The 22,730-nt window shown below is 40.2% G+C and overlaps 1 protein-coding gene and 1 pseudogene across 1 annotated transcript; both read left to right on the forward strand.

Annotated features, from left to right (window-relative positions):
- The first annotated feature begins 1,814 nt into the window (after positions 1-1,814).
- On the forward strand, positions 1,815-2,829 carry MUC21 (mucin 21, cell surface associated). Its single transcript, XM_054570189.1, is given in 2 exon segments — positions 1,815-2,303; positions 2,641-2,829. Coding segments are annotated over 2 exon segments (678 nt in total).
- Positions 2,830-15,988: 13,159 nt separating this feature from the next.
- LOC129067901 (transmembrane emp24 domain-containing protein 9-like) overlaps positions 15,989-22,730 on the forward strand; it is a 28,817-nt pseudogene continuing 22,075 nt past the window's right edge.

Below are 22,730 nucleotides of genomic sequence, written 5' to 3' on the forward strand. Positions count from 1 at the left end.
TCTTTAAAAGTGGTGGTCTGGGAACCTTTGAGTGGTTGTGGAGTGGTGTCTACCACTTAGAGAAGTTCTAGTGGTAGGCACTTCCATATGACCATAATCATATACTCCAATCACTTCAGTCTAATAATGAATCACCAGGGAGGCAGTCCGAGCACAGTGTTAAAACTGTTCTTTGATTGTCTGCATAAGAACTATGGCTCCATTTGTTACCTGTGTACTTTGGGTGAGCTGTTTAACTTCTCTGTACATCAGTTCTGCCTCTATAAAATGGTATGACTTGCATATATGGCTGGGGGGTGGGTGCTAAATATTAAGAATAAGAGGAGTTGATTATTTTTTAAAAATATCACCCATCTAATAATCTACAAACTTAATTTCTCTCCTGTTCCTAACCTAATTCCACATCAGCCTCAATTAACCTCAGACCAAGCAGAATAGGATTTAAGGGTCAAAACTGATTCCCACTCAGTTTCCATAGTCCTGATATGCAAACCCTCTGTGGGCCATCTCCTATTGCACAACCAGAAAGCATGACTTCTTAGAGAATTCATCACTTTGAACCAAAATGAGCCCTCTTATCATTTTGATTCATCTGTTCTCCAAAACTTTTCAGGTCAAATCCATACTCTCTTTCACATGGCACCTCTACTTTTGGCATCTGTTTCCTATTTAGTTTTACGCATGATTCTGATCTTAACCCCAAATTGCATCCCATTGCAAAATTGAGGACCTTCTGAAAATAGAGTTATACTCTAATCCTATGTTACTTCAAATAAGACTAAGGAAAAAATATACACATGCAAAGTCAGGTGGTGGGCATCCATGTTCCTGTTAGTAGTAAAATGAGCCACAACAAGATAAATGCAGGCTGTGGGGAACCTGAGTGTATTTGTGTTTCAGGGTAGTGAGGAGCCAAAATAGGCACAACCTTAACTCCAGCTGAGCCTTCAAGAACATTAAAAAGCTACCTATACCTGTGGGTCTTGATATGGTCCTTAGACCTGGGAGAGCTTATACATTTAAGTTACATATAACCTGTTCTTCTCCAACCTCTGCCACAGTGGTCAGGAGCCCCTGGCACTTTATTGCAAATAGAATAACTCATCCCTTTAGAAGAGACAGATACCTGGGTCCCAGCTCAAACTCTGACTCATTTAGTCTGCGGTTGTTCGTATAGGGATTTTTATTTTCAACAAGCTCTCCAGGTGATCCTAATGTAGGTGTTTTCTGAATAACAGTTTGAGAAATGTTTTCCAAAAGGGAGCATTTAAGAATGAAATAATCAGTATATACAAGTTTAAGGTGGGTCCTACAAGTCCTTTATGAGAATTTTTATCTGTATTAGATCTTGTATAGCAGATTTTGGAATAAGCTTACTGCCAGTGAAACTAGGTCAGGTAACCCCAGTGTTGGGGCGGGGTAGAGAGGGTGATAGGGCATGGTAGCTAACAATGCCAGTTCAACAGCCTGGATTTAAATTCCTTTCCAACTACTGACCTGTTTTATAATCTTGGGCTAGACTCAACATTTCTAATCCTCAATTTCTTTAGCTTAGCAGGTGATAATGAGAGTATTGATTTCATAGGCCTGTGTGGGCATTAAGTAGAATTACCTATGTAATGAATTTAACCAAATGTTGAACAGTAAGAATATATGCTTTCTGTCCCTCTCCATGTCTGTCTGTCTGTATGTCTCTCTCTCTCTCTCTACACACACACACACACACACACACATGTCATCATTTACCATTATAATCAGGTATAACCTGCAATGAATCTAGTACTGGATCCAGCACAACATCCAGTAGCACCATCATGTCTGCCAACCCTGGTTCGCGCACAACATTCAATGAGACCAGCACAACCACCAACACTGGATCCAGTGGTACCTCTGGTGAAACCAGCCCAGCCTCCAAGGCTGGATCCAGTGTGACCTCCACTGGGAGGAGCACAGCCTCCAACCCTGGATCCAGTGGGACCTCCAGTAGAACCAGCACAACCTCCAACCCTGGATCCAGTGTGACCTCCAGTGGTAAAAGCACAGCCTCCAACACTGGATCCAGTGAGACTTCCAGGGGGACCAACACAGCTGTCAATACCGGATCCAGTGCTACCTTAGGAGGTTCAGGCCCACCTTCTCCAAGTGGAATGCACACAACTCCCAACAGAAAAAGTACAAGTGCTACAACTTCTATAAGTAAATTGGGGCCAGATGGGTCCCTGAAGCCATGGGAAATCTTCCTTATCACTCTGGTCTCGGCTGTAGTGGCTGTGGGATTGTTTGCTGGGCTCTTCTTCTGTGTGGTGAGTACTTAATAAGTAGGGTAGTGCCTGGGAGGAGTAGCAGGAACCTAGGAAATTGGTATGAATAGTAGAGGAGCCAAGCTGGGGGTAAGTAGGGAGGGAGGGAAGATCAGGGAGAATTACTACAGAGAAGTACCATGCTGTGGCCAGAGGAGTCAATCAGTGTACAAATAAACTATTGACTTAAGTGTGAAGGGGCCAAAAAAAGGAAAAAGTCTGGAGGAAGAAGTACAAGATAACAATGATAGTTTGGGGGAAGGGACCTTCCAGAAGAAGTCCGTGGTGAAGATTCCAGAGAGGGCATATGATTTTGAAAATATTCACTTTCTTTTTCTAGAGAAACTCCCTGACCCTGAGAGATGTCTTTGACACAGCTGTCTACCACCCCCATGGCCCCCATCTTGGCCTGGGCCCTGGAGAGAGTCATGGAATCCACCATAGGCCTAGGTATAGCTCTAACTGATTCTGGAGGAACCCAGTATCCTCAGTAACCATGGAGGTGAGAGGGAAATACAACGGACCCTGAGCTGGGCTGAAGCCATAGTGCCACATTCTTCAAGGGGGAAGCTAACTTGGGGGACTAGAGATCTAATTGTCCTTTCATTTGTCCCCAGGAGTTCCCTCCCCGCTTTGGATCTGTGACAGCCTAGGAGAGATACTTTCTCCCTCTCTGTTGCTTTTACCAGACATTGGAAAGAAGAGATGCTATTGGTCATTTAGCTAAGAAATAAACACATCCAAAATAAATGACAGAGAGAAGCTGTGTGTACACATAAGTGGGTGTCTACTGTACCAACATGAATTTCCCAGTTATATGAGACAATCCCCATGCTGTAAAGCACCTGCCATTCAAAATCTCCACAGCAAAATCCAGAGACCTCACTCATGTGTCCCCATTTTCTAATTCTTCTTGTCCCAAGTAGGACTCTTGCCCAGGACCCCTGAGACTCACTGAGGCTCACAAGGGAATGACTTGGGAGAAATGAGAAGGGAGGGCCTGGGCCAGGATTCCAGGGGTGCACTGAACAAGCCTGTGGAACAGAGGTCATGTGTAGTACACAGAGCTCCCAGAGCATGACGAGGTGGAGGGGTACAGTGTGCTGAGGGCCGAGTGTGTTCACTCCACATCACAGTGTGCAAGGCATTTACATTTGCTCCAGACCTGGGCTACTTGTCAGAATGAAGATGCTAGTTGGCATGTTTCTCTTAGAGTACGCCCTTTGGAAGAGAGAGGAAGCACTTACTGTTTTACCAGGCAAGGTCTTTCTGGCCTGAACTTTTCTGGCTAAGGTCTGACCTTTTAAGAGACTCATGAAGTTCCCTCCTTGAAGGGCTGCACATATCCCTTTCATGGATGCAGGGGACCCGGCTACCTGACCCTACAGGTCTTGGAGAACACAGGGAGCTGCTGTGGAAAGTCAAGTTGCTCTAGGTTCCATGAGGCATGGAGATTGCTCCACCTGGGACAGAGCCCTCAGGAGAGAATTAGCAGTTTGCTGGTGGCTTCACCCCAACTCACAACAATGGAAACTGCTTTGCCTTCCAACACTCACTGGGTTTCTCAAATCCAAATGGTTGAACCTAATTAATGAGGCCATGCTAAGCCACAGGCAGGCTAATCATCATCACCTCACCAAAAGGGGTCCAGCAACCAGAAGGAAAAGCTGAGCTGAACCCCCTGACAAGGTGCTGCCCACTAGTGTGAACTATGGAAAGAATAATGTGAAAGATGTGAAAATAACTAAGATAAGGCAAGACAATCCATCTAGGTAATTAAACATTGTAAAACATGATTTTTCACATTTAAAATTGTATTGATGAGCTGAAAAAGTCTGGCCACTGTTGAAAATAACATTAGTAACCTGGATGAGCAAGTGGGAAAAAAAATAGCTTAATTAGACACAAACTACGGAGATGAGAACCTCTGGAAAGTGGAAGACACTGGAGAACAGACTCAGGAAGACCAACATGCGAGTAATAGGTTCAAAACAGAGTAAAAAGGAGGAAATAGATGAGAGGAATAAAAGAATAATAAAGAAAGAGTTGAGCCCACAGATTTAAAGTGTTCACTAACTACAATTCTGTAGGTACACTAAAAACCTTTGACTGACAACTATTTCAGACAGGTGAACTATATGGCATGTAATTATATCTCAATAAAGCTATTACAATATTATCACCAGGCATTATAAAAACTGTGTAAATAAAAATTTTGGTTGCTAAAGATAAACAACAAATGCCACAAAGCAATGGGCACTTGGTAATAGAGGAAGAAGGGAGGAAACCATGGTGAGCAAACTATCTTGTGATTAATTCACTAGTTATATTATGAATATCTCACTACTCCCAGAACCTGAAGTATGTTTATAGAGTTAGAAAGCATCATTACCCAACTTTTGTCATGGGATACACTCCCATGAACACAGACATTTTAATCTGATGAAGCCCCAGTTCACAGAGCAGAAGTCTGGAAAGTGGACAGGTGAGGCACTGCCCTCCCAGACCTGTGCTTTTGCTGTTGATCCAGTACATTGATCTTCGAACGGGTCTGTCCCATGCTCTTGGAGGTGCACAAAGACTTTCTAAAGGCTATTATGTAGGTGTGGGATGTTTTACAGGAATCATTTTCTAGATCTTCAACTTCCATATACATACTTGCCTAAAACTGATCTGTCTGAGGAGATCTCTTTGGTTGGAGCGTCAGGCTACGTATGTTTTTCTAACTCCCCTTTACAAGCCACCCACCTTTTCTTTCTGGCCCCCTATTATTATAGAGCAAATGAAGGCATACCTCAAAAATTTCTTCTACTATAGGCTTCATAAACCTAGAGGAGGGCTTTATGCTTTTGTTCACCTCATATAAATTCCTATTAGGGGCTAAATGGTGTGTAATAAACCAGTAATTTTGGTACATGTTCAGATGTTATATAGTCAGACATATTGAAGAGTGAGGTACAGGAGTAATAAAATTACTGCTTAACAAACTCTTCTCTCCCACTGTGTCAAAGAATGCACCCCTCCTGCAGAAGCCTGCTGTGAAAGTTGGGCCAAGGTAACATCTGCGACCAGTAACACAGGTGGCAGTGCCTATGCTAACCTGGGCAAGAACCAATGGCCCACCTTATCAGTCTGTCTGCCTACTGCAGAATATCAGGATTTGTAGAAATTTGCTGGAACAGAACTGATATGAAACCCATGTCCCAGGTTTGTACACCATTCTTTGTGAGGAGACAAGTCTCATTCACCAGTTTCTTGGTTTAGGTTGCAGTCGTATATTTTGCATGATTTCAAGGACAAAAATGAAACTAGTTCCACATTTACTTCCAACTGATTAATGGTACATCTTAAGATGAAAGGGACACAGAAAGGCTGTACAGCATGTCAGCTAAGAGCTCAGATGGGGAACTAGAATTTCTGGTTTCAAATCTAAACTCTCCAAGGCCTTGCACAAATTCCTTACTTCTGCCAGACTTCAGTTTGCTCATCTATAAAAATGAGGGAATAGTGAACCCACTTTATAAAGTTGCTGTGAAGCCCTTAGAATAATCCTGCATTAGTAAGCAATATACAACTATTATTTTGTAGATTAGGTAGGTTCTTGTTTTTTATTTTCTTGAAAACATGGAAAAATGTTTTGTAGAAAAAATATTTTTATTTACTTTTTACCAAAAGGTTATTGAGATATATAAATTTTAAAGTCACAGGAAACTTAAAGAATTTATAAGCATGTCTTTTGGTACAGAAAAACATGATGATCAAAAATATCTTTTAAACAAAAAATATTACAATTGAATAATGTGGGGCAAGGAGTGTATTCAGAGAGCAGAATGAACTCTGTGGATCCCAGACTGTTGAGGAAGAACTTTCTTTTTTCTCTTTTAGGAAGAACTTGCTTATATTTTATTAAAAAGGGAGATGGTCGATACTAAGATGAGATAGTGTTAGCATCGATCTAAAAAATTTTAAACAGCAACAAAACTGTCTTATTATTTCAACGTCTATATTTACAATATGGTAGAAATTATATATTTAAAATATATTAAGTTTATGATAAATAGTTTAATTAAACATAAACCAATAAGAGGATATGTAGTTTCTTCCTACACAAATGGTGGTTCAGCTATTTGACAAAGTCTAAGCAACATAATGAACTATTATCACCTCCAAGTTCAAGGGTGACTACCACCCTCAGGGGCCAGCTTGGAGGAAGGTGGGTCACAGGCAAAGGTCATATTGGTTGTGTTTTTTTCACAGAAGATCTAGTTTCTTTTTGTTTTATTTATTTTTTCTGATAAACCATATATAATATGGGAAGGCAGCTTTGAGTCTCCTTGTAATGACAAGAACTTGAACTGAGGATAAACTAAAATTAGAAAGAGAAAGCAGGCTCTTGTCTGGAAGGTTAAGAGAGATCTGAGTCGGGACATGGTACCATTGAGGGACATGGCAGTGAAAAACTGGAACTTGGGAATTTTCTAAGTAAGACTTTCAGCACTAGAGGTACAAGGATAAATTTCAAACCCACACTATCTGTTGACTTTACACAAGTGCTTGGACCCTGAAATTCCTCACACTGTGACAAACTAATCTCTTGCTCTCTAAAACAAAAGTTCTAAGCCCTTGGCTCCTGTGTGCTCTTTCCTTCATATCATCACAACTGACTCTCCAAACAGGCATTCAAAAAATGGTCTCTGACCAGTCAGCTTCATGCACTCAGCCCATTCCTTACTCCTTAGTTCTCCTGCCCTGTGCCTTTGGATGACTGCTTCATCTGTTTCTTCATGCTGCTCATGCTGGGCCTCTATAGCTTCTGTGGTCTTATTTCTAGGTTCTTTCCAACAGTGCCAGATCTGGATTCCAAAGACGATGATGCTGGGAATAGGCACTAATTGGAAGACAGGCAGGAGCCAGCCCAATGGGAAGCCCTGTTTGCTGTGACAAGTACAGGCTCTGGAGCCGTAAGTTTGATTTTTTATTTTTTAGCTTTGTGAGTTTGGCCAAAATAGTTGACTTCTATCTCTTTGACTTAGTTTCCTCTTTTAGAAAATGGAGACAAAGGAAACACTTTGTCTTAGGGTCGCTGGACCCCAGCTCAGACTCCCCATGACCAATGGGATGAGAGGGACTGCAGGACTCGTCTTCCCACAGCACCATTAGGAGGTACAAATTTCCCTCAGGGAACATACACCTTGAAAGGGAAATACCAGAGAGAGGATTAGTGTCTGAGAGAGGACACTAATTTCAGATGGGCCAAATATTTACCAAAAATAGACCTTGAAAAGTTTTTCCCTTTTAAAAAAGTTTCAATCCAGACTTAAAACATAGGCAATAAAATGTGCAAAGTGGATACATCATGTGTTAAAGATATGGCTTTGTAACATGTGCATACATATGTGTACCCCCTATCCAGAGCCCACTGCCCATTCCTGTCATCCTCAATACCACCCTCACGGGTAGCCACCATTCTGAGTTACGCGTCATCAATAGGCTTTTCTCTGTACTTGACTTTCATATAAATAGACTATACAATATGTACTCCAAGGGATCCTTTCAAAAGGAAATGAAACTGAAACACCAACATCTGGCAAACTGAAATCCATGGCCTCATACCCCACCACAGCTCTCCCTGCCATTGGCAGGACGAGAGTCCAAGATGAAATTAGATTAGTTAGAGCAAATCAAGTTACTTTCTTGTCCTTGCACATTTGAGTTACATGGTGTCAAGTTCAACCTACTGCTAGTTGTGAGACCTAGTGATAGGGACCCTTGTGTGCTAGGGCCCCTGGCCCATGCTGAAAGAGCCATTGCCAAAGGTAGGCCTGGGAACCTGGGGGAGCTGTACACAGTCCCTCTCCCACTCACCCGCTTTGACACTAGAGTGAGAGTCACTCAGTAATCATCCCCACTGTCAAATCCCAGAGAAAGGATCACAGCTGTGGGCTGCCCTGCGTCTAGTAGCAAACACTCTGGAGAAGACCTCAAATCCCCAGCTTCCCCCAAATGAATACCTGTTGACTTTAAGCTCTACTTGTTTCCTTTTCTTCTCTTTCTCTTTCCTCCTCTAGAGAGTCTGCCTGCTTTGGAAATGAAGCATACACTCAAACAAAGTTAGACTTCAGATCAGTTCTGGTTCAAAGGATGGGTTCTTTCCACCGGACACTGATCCCCTTCCTGCCCCTCCTTGAGCCTGCCCCCTCTGCTCTGGCTGACTTGCCTTCTGATGCCTTCATTCCTATAGTGCAAATAGCCCTGAGCTGCAGAGCAGGACACAGAGACACCCCTCCCCAGGAAGGGAGGACCTGAAGCTCTGGTTGGTATAAATGCCTTGGATGTGCTCACAAGAAAAGAGAAGAAAACTAGAAGTCAAACTGGGGTAATCTGTGGAAGCTTCCCAGCCTCCATCCTTAGGAAACTCACCTTAGCCCTGACAGGCCTCCTGAAATTTCCCTGCAACTATACTTCCCTTCAAGGCTCTAGGGGTGGGTCTCTTGCCTCTTTGCTTCTGTAGTTCATCTTTCCCCTGGGACTCAGGCATTCTAGATGAGAACTCCCCTTGTGCATTCTTTCAAGATGAGGAGGGAACACCTCTCCTGATTTCCTGGTCCTGTGGCTGCTGCTCTTTGGAGCCCTGGGCAAGTGACTTATGAGTTAATGAGGAGAACGGTATGGAGACCATGGGTCTGAGATGGGGTCCCAGTGCAGGCATAACTCCTTTTCCAGAAGCAAAGATGACTCACTCTTTTGGCCATTTCTGCAAAAGCCAGTACTACTCCCAGCTCCATTGCCAGGGATCCGAGTGTCAGCACAGCCAAGGGTGTCTCACTTCCTCTGTATTTTGCACAGATGTTTTGTTTTCAACAGGAACATCCTATTTCCAATAGCATTCTTAATTCTAAATTAGAGCCAGGTTCTTTTTTTTTTTTTTAATTTTTTATTTTTTTTAATTAATTTATTTACTTTTTAAATACATTTGTCTCTGCCTTCCCCCCCCTCTTTCCCTTGCCCCCTCCCACCTTCCCTCCCTCAGCTCTTCCCCTTTGGTTTTGTCCATGAGTCCTTGCTATATGTTCCTTGACTTTCCCCTTCCCTTCCCTTTCCCTGCCCCCCCCTTCCCTCTTGTCTCTGTTGATTTCTTTTCCTTTCAGTGTTGCTGGTCATATTTGCCTTGCTTCTTTGCATTGTTGGTTAGGTTCCGCTTATAGGTGAGATCATATGGTATTTGTCTTTCGCCCCCTGGCTTATTTCGCTCAGCATGATGCTCTCCAGTTCCATCCATGCTGTTGCGAAGTTTAGTACTTCTTTTTTTCTTTCTGCTGCGTAGTATTCCATTGTGTATATGTACCATAATTTTTTGATCCAATCATCTACTGATGGGCATTTAGGTTGCTTCCAAGACTTGGCTATTGTAAATTGTGCTGCTATGAACATTGGGGTGCATAGGTTCTTTTGTATTGGCGTTTTGGTGTTCTCAGGGTATAGTCCCAGCAGGGGAATCGCTGGATCAAAAGGCAGTTCCATTTTCAGCTTTCTGAGGAAATTCCACACTGCTTTCCATAGTGGCTGCACCAGTCTGCATTCCCACCAACAGTGGACTAGAGTTCCCTTTTCTCCACAGCCTCGCCAGCACCTGTTGTTTGTGGATCTGTTTATGATGGCCATTCTGACCGGTGTGAGGTGGTACCTCATGGTGGTTTTGATCTGCATTTCTCTAATGGCTAGTGATGCAGAGCATCCTTTCAAATGCCTCTGGGCCCTCTGTATCTCCTCCTTAGAAAAGCGTCTGCCCAGGTCCTTTGCCCATTTTTTGATTGGATCGTTTGTCTTCTTGGAGTAAAGTCGAGTGAGTTCTTTGTATATCTTGGAGATCAAACCTCTATCTGATGTATCATTAGCAAATATATTTTCCCAAATGGTTGGCTCCCTTTTCATTTTGCTGATGTTTTCTTTCGCCGTGCAGAAGCTTCTTATTTTGATGAGGTCCCACTTGTTTATTCTTTCCTTTATGTCCCTTGCTTTAGGAGACATATCAGTGAAAAAATTGCTGCGTGGGATATCTGAGAGTTTCCTGCCAATGTTCTCCTCTAGGACTTTGATGGTGTTGCGACTTATATTTAAGTCTTTTATCCATCTTGAGTTTATTTTTGTGTATGGTGTCAGCTGATGATCCAATTTCAATTTTTTGCATGTAGCCATCCAGCTCTCCCAACACCATTTGTTGAAGAGGCTGTTATTGCTCCATTTTATGCTTCTGCCCCCTTTGTCAAATATTAGATGTCCATAGAGACCTGGGCTTATTTCTGGGCTTTCTATTCTGTTCCACTGGTCTATGGGTCTGTTCTTGTGCCAGTACCAGATTGTTTTGAGTATAGTGGCTTTGTAGTAGAGTTTGATGTCCGGTATTGTGATCCCTCCTACTTTGTGTTTCTTTCTCAAAATTGCTGCAGCTATTCGAGGTCGTTTATGGTTCCATATAAATTTTTGAAATGTCTGTTCTGGGACGGAAGCTCCCTAGAGCCAGGTTCTGAGTCTAAAGTTAAGTAAAAAAATCTCTTCCTCAAATGCTGCCTGATTTCAACCATGCTTCTTCCCTCACAATTCCTGAGAGAAACAAACTGGAGGTTGCCCATGGGAAAGCAGGGCTCTGCTTGGAGTCAGTGGTGGTTTTTGTGGAAGGAAGCAGCCCATAGGCTAAGCAGTGGGGATCAGGACTGCAGTGGGACCTGACCTCATGGCCTGAGCTGGTCTCACAGACTCTGGTCTTTGATTTCTCACATCAAATTTTCTTCCTTAGTTATTAGATATAGGCTTACCGAGCATATCTACTTCTTTACTTTGCTATGGGAGGTCAGGTCAAGAGGAGGAAAGTGCAGAATTAAAAGAAAAGGTCTAGGTTGAATGATGTAGAGTATTTGGGATGATTTCTCCCCTTTCTTCACCAGTGTGTCCATGTCTTGTATCCTTTTCTGGATTTCCTCCCTCCTTCTGCTCCAGTCCTCCCTCCTTTAGGGCTCTCTCTTTTCTCCCCCATTCTTGTGATCCCCTTCCTTCCAAATGCTTCAACTGTTCCCTCCCTACCAGTGTCTTCCAAATGCACTTCTAACCCATCCAGATCGTTGACTGCAGGCCTATCCGTCTGATTTTACCTCAGACCAAGCATGTCCTTCATGTAGTCGTCCAACAGACATTTTTGGAGCTGGTACCCTGGGTCAGGCACCACCACCTGCCCGGCCATGGTGAAAACTGCTGCAGAAAACCTAGTGTCCTGTCCTCATGGGACTCCAGCTGCTTAGGAAGACAGACAGACCCGAACAAGATTTCATCACAAAAGAGACAAGTACACCAGGTGCTGACAGGCACCCTGCTGTCCCACCACCAGGTCTATAAAGTAAAGCCCCCACCACATACACACTGTTACAGGGAATTAGCAAGTATTAACTCCCCATGGGAGATCTGCTTCCCTTCTCACCCTCCTGTCATCTCAGGGGTCTTCTCCTTCTCATGTCTTTTATCCCTCCACCATTCTCCAATCCCTCCAAACTGTGCATAAATATCACTCAGGGAAATTATTAAAAACCTAGGTTCTGAGGCTCTGGCATCCAGAGATCTCAGTTCTGTGAGCATGGAGCAGCTGTGTTGAGATCTTGTGTTAGTATGCTCTCAGGTAATCTAATCACAGACGTTCCCAGATTCAACATTGTGATAATAATTTTCTCCCCTAACATCTGCCCCACCCCCCCATTCTCCTTCATCACCCACCTTAAAAACAGTTCCCTCCCTGACTGGTGTGGCTCAGTAGATTGAGTGCCAGTTTGCAATCCAATAAAACAGTTCCCTACATTTGCTATTTCCACTTCTCACCTCCCATTCACTATTTCATTTTAATTTTATTTTACTAGGTAATGACTGTAAACAGTTCTGTAAAAGAAAGAATCCTGCAGGCTTATAGTCAAACTTCAGACACTGACGTCTTCCTCCCACTGCTTTTCCCTAGTGCATCCTATTCCCCAGGGTTTATTTTGGCATTTACCTTCATATTTCTAAATAATATTCTTATTTGTTGGTTGTTTTGGTTTTCATTCCTTCTACTTAAAAGGAGGATTGAGCATCCCCATCCCTCCCCTTCTCATACACACCTCATATTTCATCTCGCACTTCACCCAAATGTTTATATCAAATCTTTGGTGTCAAATTAGTTTTACATCATGATAACTATAAAAGTAAAGTTTATAGCTGAGCCATATAATGCCTTATGATTATTCTCCTTTCTTGTACATTTTTGTTTTTCTCAGTATTAATCATAGCCTCAATTTGCTTTGGCCCTGGTTGGTGTGGCTCAGTGGATTGAGTGCTGACCTGGGAACCAAAGGGTCACGGGTTCAACTTCCAGTCAGGGCACATGCCTGGTGTTGCGGGCCATGGCCCAAGTAGGGGGCGTAAGAGAGACAGCCACATATTGATGTTTCTCCCTTTTTCACCCTCCTTTCCCCTCTCTAAAAAGAAATAAAATCTTTAAATAAATAAAATTAAAAAATAAAAATTTGCTTTGCTTTCTTCATATATATATATATTAATTCACCCAAAAACATCCATCAGAAATATAAATTTCTTTTCAATACACATGAGGCCATCTATCAGATTCACTGCTTCCCTCAGAATCCCATTTGGAAGCATCTGTCTACCTCCAGTCAACACTTATTGTTCCTGGATTGCAACTTAGCTCTTGTCTACAACTTTTCCTTACCAATACTCTGGAAATTTTCTTTTATCTCTTGTAGATTCCTGTCTTGTTTCTTTTTTTCATTTGGATGCAGCACTTTTTCTAGACACTTCTTGAGAATCGTCTCAGGGTAGCAAATTGTGTTAAAAACTTATGCACTATTAGGGTAAAGCAACCAACAGATCCCAACAGTGACTTTGAAAAATAAATGAGTTTAAAAATAAAATATAACTTATTATAAAATTAAAATAAATTAAAATAAAATGCATTTCATCATAGATTGGTGGGAACTCTGATCCATGTAATCATTCATGGTCCCAGGCTGAAGATGGTTCTGTCATTTTCTACACATGGTTTCAATGCCATCATCATTTCAGCCAAAGGGAAGTGTAAAAGGGAAGTTATATACATCCCTTTCCTTCACAGTCCTCTGGCCATGGCTTAGATATGTAGTCATACCAAGCAAGGTTGGGAAATGTAATCTAGCCATGTGCCCAGGGAGAAGAGAAATATGCATTGTCTATAGACCTTATATGTCTGAAAATGTCTTTATTACATCTACACATTTGATTCATAGTTTAGCTGGTTATAGAATTTTAGGTTGGACACTGTATATCCTCAGAATCTTGAAGGCATTAATTTACTGTTTATAGATTCTAGATAGTGAAGACCAATATTATTTCAATTACTGATTGTTTGCAAGGGGCCTATTTTCTTTCTCTGGAAGATTTAGGATTTAAAAAAAACTATTGTTCTAAAATCTCATAATGCAGTGCTCTAGTGTGTATTTTTCTTTCTCTGTGTTAGAAACTTATAGAGTAGAAAGTTGTGTCAGTCATTTATGGAAAATTTTCCTGCACGTTTTTCTCTAGTAATTGCCTCCCATCTATTTCTCTGTTCTGTCTTTCTGAAAATATTGTTAGTTGAGTGTTTGACCTCCTGGACTGACACTCTAATATTCCTTTTCTGTCTTTCAACTCCATCACTTTATTTTTCTTCTAGGGAGATAGCCTCAGCTTCTCAAGTATTCTAATTTTTCTAGTGAATTTTGAAGTTTTGGGTTTAAATTTTTTTCAGAGTTCTCTTTTGTTTTTTGTATGTTCCTTTAAAAATAGTATTTTTTTAATGGGTGCTATATTTTCACTTATCTTGCTTAGGGCATTTTAAATTGTTTTTGCTTTCTGCATTGTCTCAGTTTTCTCTGAATTTGCTTTATAGGATGTTTGTTTTGGTGTTTGTATTTCATGTTAGAGACTTTCCTCAAATATGTAGTGATCTTAATTTCTTAGGGCTTAATTTCTTAATATATCCAGTCAGTGTTCACACACAAAAAAAGTTAGCTTATGGGAAAACTGGTTTTGTTATGTCATTTTGCTTAAAGTCACAAAACCTATTGATGACATTAAATGAGGACTTACTGTACCACAATTTGTTATCAATTCACCTGTTGAGAGACATTTAGGCTGTTTCCAAGTTTTGGCTATTATTATTCAGCCACTATAAACATTCATATACCATTAAATGTTTGGACATATGCCCCTTGGGTATACACCTAGGAGTGGAATGGCTGGATCACATGATAGGTATCTTTCTTTTTTCTAAGATTATTGTAACATTTTATGTTTCCACCACCAGTTCTTCCACATCCTTGACAACACTTTGTATGGTCAGTGTTTTAAATTTTGGTCACTCTTAAAGGTATGTAGTGATATCTCATTGTAGTTTAATTTGCATCTTCCATGTTCATGTTTGTCACAACATTTTTGGTGTTGCCTGTTCTAAGCTTTTGCCTATTTTTTTTTTTTTTACCAGTTTTCTTTTATTGAGTTTTGAGAGTTCTTTATATGTCCTGGATACAAGCCCCTTTGCAGATATATCTTTGTAAATATTTTCTCTAAGCTTGTGGCTTGCCTTTTCATTCAGTTAAGTGTTTTTCAGAGTAAAAATTCTTAATTTTTATCACGTCTCTTAGGTTCTTTTATAAATTATGCTTTCAGTGTCATACCTAAGGGTCCTTTTCCTAGCCCAAGGTCACAAGATTTTTCCTGTTTTCTATTAAAAGTATAAGAGTTTTAAGTTTTACATTTAGACCTATGTTCCATTTTATGCTACTTTAAAACAGTATGTTGCAAAATATGGAACAAATTTAGACTTTTACATATGGATATCCAGTTGTTTCAGCAACATTTGTTGAAAAGATTATCCTTCCTCCACTGAATTGCCTTTGCACTTTTTTTGGAAAATCAATTGACCAATGTGTATGAATCAATTTCTAGACCGCATTCTGTTCCATTGACCTGTGTGTCTATCCTCTCACTAATACCATACTCTATTGATTGTCATGGCTTCTTGGAAAGTCTTAAAATCAAGTAGGGTGAATCTTTCAAATTTGATCTTCTTTTTCAAAGTTGTTTTGACTATTCTAGTTACTTTGCTCCTCCATATGAATTTTGGAATCAGCCTGTCAATTGTTTTTTTTAAAGCCTCCTTGGATTTTAATTAGGATTACAATGAACCTGTAGATCAGTTTGAAGAGAACTGACCAGTTACAAATTGCAATGGTTAATTTTCTGTGTTGGCTTGACTAGGCTATGGTACCCCAGTATTTGGTCAAATATCAGTCTGGATGTTGCTGTGAAGGCATTTTTAGATGTGATTAACATTTAAAATAGTTGACTTTGAGTATAACAGATCACCCTCCATATTGTGGGTGGGTTTCATCCAATCAAAAGAAGAGAAAAAAAATGAGGTTCCATGAAGAGGAAGGAACTCTGCTTCAGATTGTCTTCTGACTGCAACATCAACTCTTGCTGGATTTTCCAGTCTGCTGGATTTTCCAGTCTGTTGGCTTCCCCTGTGAACTTCAGACTTTCCAGGCCCCATAAACTCTCTCTATAAGTAGACATTCTATTTGTTCTGTTTCTTGGGAGAATCCTGACTAATATAACAATATTGAGTCTTCCAATCCATGTTTATGGCTGGGGAGAGGAGCCAATGTGAAGGGAGGGAGCAGTACCTTGTTTGGTTCCCGCTCAGGCCTGGCAACCTGGGAGGCATGCTCTACTTTCACATTAGGGAGATGGAGAAGTGCTTTAAAGAGGAGATTCCAGACAAGACTATGGTTATTGGAAACTACCAGATGCAGCTGTATGACAAGAAGTAGGAGGAGCATCAGCCAGCCACCCCTGGCCTTGACATGTTCATGGAAGTGAAGGATCCAGAAGACAAGATCATTCTGGCTTGTCAGTATGGCTCTGAAGGCAGGTTCACTTTCATGTCCCATACCCCTGGTGAGCATCAGATCTACTTTCACTCTAATCCCACCAAGTTCTCCCACTTTGCTGGAGGCATGTTAAGAGGTTGCCTGGACATTTAGGTGGGTGAACACACCAATGACTATGCAGAAATTTCTGCCAAAGACAAATTGAGTGAGTTGCAGTTACAAGTGTGACAGCTGGTGGAGTAAATTAAGCAGATCTAGAAAGAGCAGAACTACCAGTGGTGGTGAGAGGAGCACTCCCGGACAAGCAACAACCAGCGGTGCTGTGGTGGTGTGTTCTGCAGGTCCTCATTCTCACAGCCATAAGTATCTTGTTGGGTTCAAAATTATCTTTGTACACCCATTGTCAATGCAGTATTATTCACAATACCTGGCAGGAATGATACTATGATCATGAAGATTGTCCTCCCAGGGAAAGACACATCACTACTACACCCTGGATGTGCCCAGCCAGTGGCCTCCCCAAATTGGGAAACTCAATTGCACAATTTGTGGTGGTGGGGACTGCATTCATGCTTCTATACAGCAGCTTCTAGACTGTCGTAATTCACATGTGTGGCACATTGGACACCACCTGTCGTCACACAGTGCATCTACCAGTGGGTTGTCACCTGTGGAAGGAAGTGTACCTTATCTTTTAAAAAAGTGATTCTAGAGCAACAGGGGAAATTGGAACAAATGTAATAGAAAAAATATAAAATAAATGAATAGAGAATCAAGATGGCAGAGGAATGAGTGGAAGTCACATTGACCTCCTCCCAAGAACAATCTGGAATTACAACTACATTGTAGAGAAACAATCTGGAACAAACAACTGAACAATAGTGAGAGAGGAGCCTTATAACCTCAGAGACAAAAGAATTGGCTTTAGTGCAATCTAACTGGTAAGGAGTGCAGTAGAGACTCAAGAAGGTAGGTGGGGTGCCCATAGGCTGCAGCACCAGAGGATATTGAAACAGCCAGTTGGATCCCCCTGAGAAGACTGGGGTCTAAACCAGAAGCAGGGATCTCCAGCCTACAGCACCATAACCCAAAAAGTACACAGAAAACAGTCAGCTGCAAAAAGTGACAGGGTTCCTCTCTGCCAGAGACAGGGGACTGGATATGCAAAGAGCAGTTTAAATGGCGAATGCATACATTTTTATTTGCAGCCACTTACCCTGGTCTCCAGCAAATGCAGGGGCAGAGTGGGCTGGAAACTCCTGAGGAGAGACTGGGGAAGGAGGCTTTGGGGAGAGAACTGAGAGAGTGGCTGGCGGGATCTCAGTGCTGACTCATCCCCCTGCAGCAGTAGTCATTTTGCTCAGGCAGAGACCACTCCCCTGAGCAGCAGAAGTGTGAGAGGACCCAATAACCCCACCGCCAGGAGGGACTCTGCCCTGCCCTGTGGTGTTTCTAAGCTGGCCTGCTGAGTGCAGAGTGACTTAATAGCTGAAGGAGACAGCCACAGACGGTAGATTCCTGGAAGTCTCTAACAGACTGCCTAAGGTCAGACAGGGACAACAGCTGACATTATCAGAGGCAGATCCAGAAAGTAAAAACAGCAGTCTCCTACCATAGAAGTTTACACCACAAAGTCAGGAAATCAAGACAGATCAATTTAAGAAGCAGAAGCCAAAAAGAACAGTCTCACAAATAATGAGAAGACTAAGAAATACCCCCCCCCTCAAAGGGAAAGGAGGAATCCCCAAAAGAGAACAAAATGAAATAGGGGCAAGTCAACTATCAGATATTGAGTTCCAAACAATGGTTCTAAGGAAGCTCTATGAAAACTACGAGAAATTACAGGGGAACTATCAAGAACTTACTGCAAATTATATCAACATGAGAAAGGACATAGAAACTATCAGTAAGAGACAAGAGGAAATGAATACCATTTCTGAATTAAGAACACAGTAGAAGGAATCAAAAGCAGGCTAGATGAAGCCGAGGATCGAATCAGTGAGCTGGAGGACAAGGTAGAAAAAAGCTCCCAGAAAGAGCAAGAAAATGGAAAAAGATTCTAAAAGAAGGAAGAGGCATTTAGAGAAATGCAGGACAACCTGAAATGTAATAATATCCATATAATAGGGATACCAGAAGGAGAAGAAGAGAAGCAAGGGATAGAGAACCTGTTTGAAAAAGTCATGATGGAAAACTTCCCTAATTGGAGAAGAGAAAAAGTTGCGAAAGTCCAGGAAGCACAGAGGGTCCCATTCAAGAGGAACCCAATGAGGCCCACTCCAAGACACATCATCATTAAAATGGCAAATATCAAAGACAAACAGAGAATCTAAAAGGCAACAAGGGAGGAAGAGGTAGTAACATATAAGAGAGCCCTGATACAGCTAGCAGCTGACTTCTCAACAGAAACCTGGCAAGCCAGAAGGGAGTGGCAAGAAATATTCCAAGTCATGAAAAGCAAAGGCCTGCAACCAAGACTGCTCTACCCAGCAAGGCTCTCAATTAAAATGGAAGGCAAAATAAGAAGCTTCCCAGACAAAAGAAAGCTAAAAGAGTATACCTCCACCAAACCAGCACTGCAAAATATGCTAAAGAGACTGTTTTAAGAGATGAAGAAAAAAATACCCAGTTCCTTTCACAGTTGCCAATACTTGATATTACCAATATTTTTAATACATATTAATCTGATTGTGATAATGATGTATTTTAATTATTCCTTTATTATTTATTGAAACTAAACCTGTTTTTATAGATTTCTTGCCTATTTCTATTATTTTTTTAAAAGCTTTAAATGACCTTTTGGTATTCTTTATCCATTTATTGATTAAAGGTTTGTAGAATTTTTTTCCCCTAAAAAATCCCCAGCAACTATTAACCTTTTTTATATGTGTGGCAAATACTTTCCCATTCTATTACTTGTCCTTTAACTCTTTTTTATATGTATATTACTATATAGTCTTAAATGTTTAATATAGTCATATTGTCATTATTTTACTTTATAGCTTCTGGGTTTGAATGTTTTACTTCAGGGTAAGAGAAATATTAGTTTGTATTATCTCCTAAACTCTTAAATTCTACATATTGATTTTTAACTCACCTGATTATTTCTTGTATAATGTGTGAAATAGGGTTCTATATTTGTTTTATTTCAAGTAATAATGGTCCATGCACCTTATGTGTTGAATAAGGCTTATTTTCCCCATTGATTTGAAATATCAGTTGAATCATATATGACATTTTAAGACAGATATATACGTTTGTTTCTACAATGCTCTATTTATTTCATTGACCTACTCAATTATTTCTGTGCTGGTGCCATGCTGTTTTATTGCTGAGACTTTATAATGATTTTAAATTTTTAAATATTTTATAATTGACATTTAAAAATAAATAAATAAATGTGCATTTAAGAAAAAGAAAGAGGAGAAGAAAGAAAGAAAGAAAGAAAGAAAGAAAGAAAGAAAGAAAGAAAGGAAGGAAGAAAGAAAGAAAGGAAGGAAGAAAGGAAAGAAAGAGAAAGATGGAACTCCTACCTTTTGCAACAACATGGATGGAACTGAAGAATATTATGCTAAGTGGAATAAGCCAGTTGGTGAACGACAAATGTCATATGATCTCACCTATAAGTGGAATCTATTCAACAAAATAAACTAATGAACAAAATAAGCCACAGGCAAGGAAACGGAGCAGACTGAAAGTGACCAGAGGAAATGGGGAAGGAGGACAATGGTGGAAAGAAAGGGAACGGACTAAACAAAGAACATGTATGAATGACCCATGGACATGGACTACAGGATGTGAATTGACTGTGGGAGTGCGGGGTGGGGTGGGATGGGTAGAGGGAGGTGAGGGGGGAAAATTTGAGACAATTGTAATAGAATAAACATGATTTAAATTTATTTAAAAATAAAGAAATAAAGTAACCTGCTAAAGTAAAAGGAAAAAAAAAAGCTTATGTCTTCTTCTGTTCTCTCTCCAGTTCTTTGTCCTTATAGAGTTACAGTTCTGTTATTATTTTACTTTGATTCTTCTGTGAAATTCTTAAACTTCCATGCATACTCATTCATTTTTCTGTTCACTCCAATCATGGTCTGTTCCATTATGCAAAGCTGCTCTCAATACAGCAAATAGTTACCTCCATATTGTTCCTTAATCCAACTGGACATTCTTCAAGCTTCATCTTATTTGATCTCTTCACAACAATCAACTCAGATAACCACCATATTTTTCTAGAGCCCCTCAATTCTGTTAGCTTCCTTGATATTACCTTTTGGTTTCCTTTCTTCCTTATTGGCTGGTCCTTCTCAGTCTCATTTATTAGCTTCTTCTTTTCTACCTGACATCTGAATGATGGAGTACCCAGGGCTTCTTCACAGCTATTGCCTCCCCAACAGATGATCTCAGCCAGCCTCATTACTTTATACAACCTATATTTATATGACTTCCAACTTTATGTCTATTGTTCTGACCTCTCAACTGAGATCTAAGTTTGGGCCTCTAACTGTCAACCAGACACAGTCTCTTGGATATCTAATAGACATGTAAAACTCAAAATGTCTAATATTTCCAATCAATGCATCCTTTCTTGTCCATCTGAGTAAATAAAACCAGTATTCCACTCTTTGCTCAAGCCCCAAAGCTAGGAGTTGTTCTTGGTTTCTCTCTTTTTGTTGTCACCACCACAGCAGTCTTTCAACATATCCCATTGGTTCCACTTTTCTAATTTTGAGACATAGCTTGTATTCATCCAGCTATTAACTTCTATCTCCCCAGCTACTACCCTAGTCCAATCAATAATCAGTTCTCTTAATCAATATTCTGCATCCCCTCTTACCCCCATATACCCATTTTCCACACAATAGTCAGAGTATAATCTTTTAAAAAACTGAATCAGTTTGTCTTTCCATTTTATTTCTCTTCCATTCCTGAACAATTAAGTCCTAAAGTCATTAGGTGGGCCATAACAAAGCAGATGTCAATAGTGAAAAGGAGGAGAAACAGCAGTAGCCCATAGCAGAGTATAAGAAACTAAACTGCATAAGGAAGTTGTCCCCATGAAATGGCCACCTTATGAAGAAGTTCTCACACAGTGGTATGGAGAAAGTATGGCCCAGCATGGGGAGCTGAAAATAAATGAACAGAATATCATAGGAATATCTATGGGACAACATCAAGAGGTCTACCATACATGTAATTGGAGTTCCAGAAAAGAAAAGAGCAGAAAAAATGTTGAAAAAATAATGGCTGAAAAAATATTAATTTGATGAAAGAACTCAGTTAATTTCAATCAGAATTTGAAAAAATCAAATTGTTAAAAATCAATGCTAAACAGGGAATATTAGAAGCAGGGGAGAGTAATGGGGAAATGGGGCCAACTATAATTGAACAAAAATATAACAATTTTTTTAAAAATTTAAAAATTAATTAATTAATTAAAAATGTATGTAATAAAATAAAAGCAGCTAGAGAAGAAAAGACACATAGAAAGAACAAAGACAACAATGATAGCAGACTTCCAATGAGAAACCATGTAAACCAAAAATTAATAAAGCAGTATCATTTACACACTGAAAGAAAAAAAGCCCCATAAATCTAGAATTATACAAAGAAAAATATCTTTCCAAAATGAAGGTGAAATAAAGGCTCTATTTAGACAAAGCTGGAAGACTGTCTCCTGCAGACCTGTACTACATGTAAAAGACAGTTCTTCAGAAAGAAATTTGGATCTATGCAAAGGAATGAAATGTGCTAGAAATGGTAAATATTTGGATAAAAATAAAATAATTTTTCTCATTTAAAATTTCTTTAGTCCTGGCTGGTGTGGGTCAGTGATTTGAGCGCTGGCCTGCGAACCAAAGGGTTGCCAGTTCGATTTCCTGTGCAGGGCACATGCCTGGGTTGGCAGGCCAGTCCCCGGTATGGGGCACATGGGAAAAAAGATAATATACTGTTAGCAAATAATAACAATGAATTATGGGGAACACACACACACACACACACACACACACACACGTATATAATGCATAACTATAGTGGCACAAAGGACAGAGGAGGAAATGAAAGCACATTGTAAGATTCTTATGCTCTAGTGTGAAGAGATTTAATATTACTGGGAGGTAGATTGTGATGTGTTAAAGATGGGTATTTTAAATCCTAAAGAAATGGTACACACACCAAAATAAGAGGGATATCAAATAAACCATTAGCGGAAATAAAATAAAATCATAAAAATATTCAGTTAATCCAGAAGAACACAGAAAAAAAGAAAAAAAATAGATGGAATAAGTAGGAAACAAATAACAAGGTGATCTATCTGAACCCAACTATACTGATAATTATACTAAATGTAAATGGTGCAAACACTTCAATTAAAAGACAGATTGCCACAGTGGCTATAAAAGAAAGCCACAATTAAATGTGGTCCACAAAAAAAATGCATCTTAACTATCACTATACAAATAGGCTAAAAATAAAAGGATAAAAATAT

Source organism: Pteronotus mesoamericanus, unplaced genomic scaffold, assembly GCF_021234165.1.
Source record: "Pteronotus mesoamericanus isolate MK-2021 breed Mesoamerican mustached bat unplaced genomic scaffold, CSHL_Meso_final contig_20, whole genome shotgun sequence".
NCBI classification, from domain to species: domain Eukaryota; kingdom Metazoa; phylum Chordata; class Mammalia; order Chiroptera; family Mormoopidae; genus Pteronotus; species Pteronotus mesoamericanus.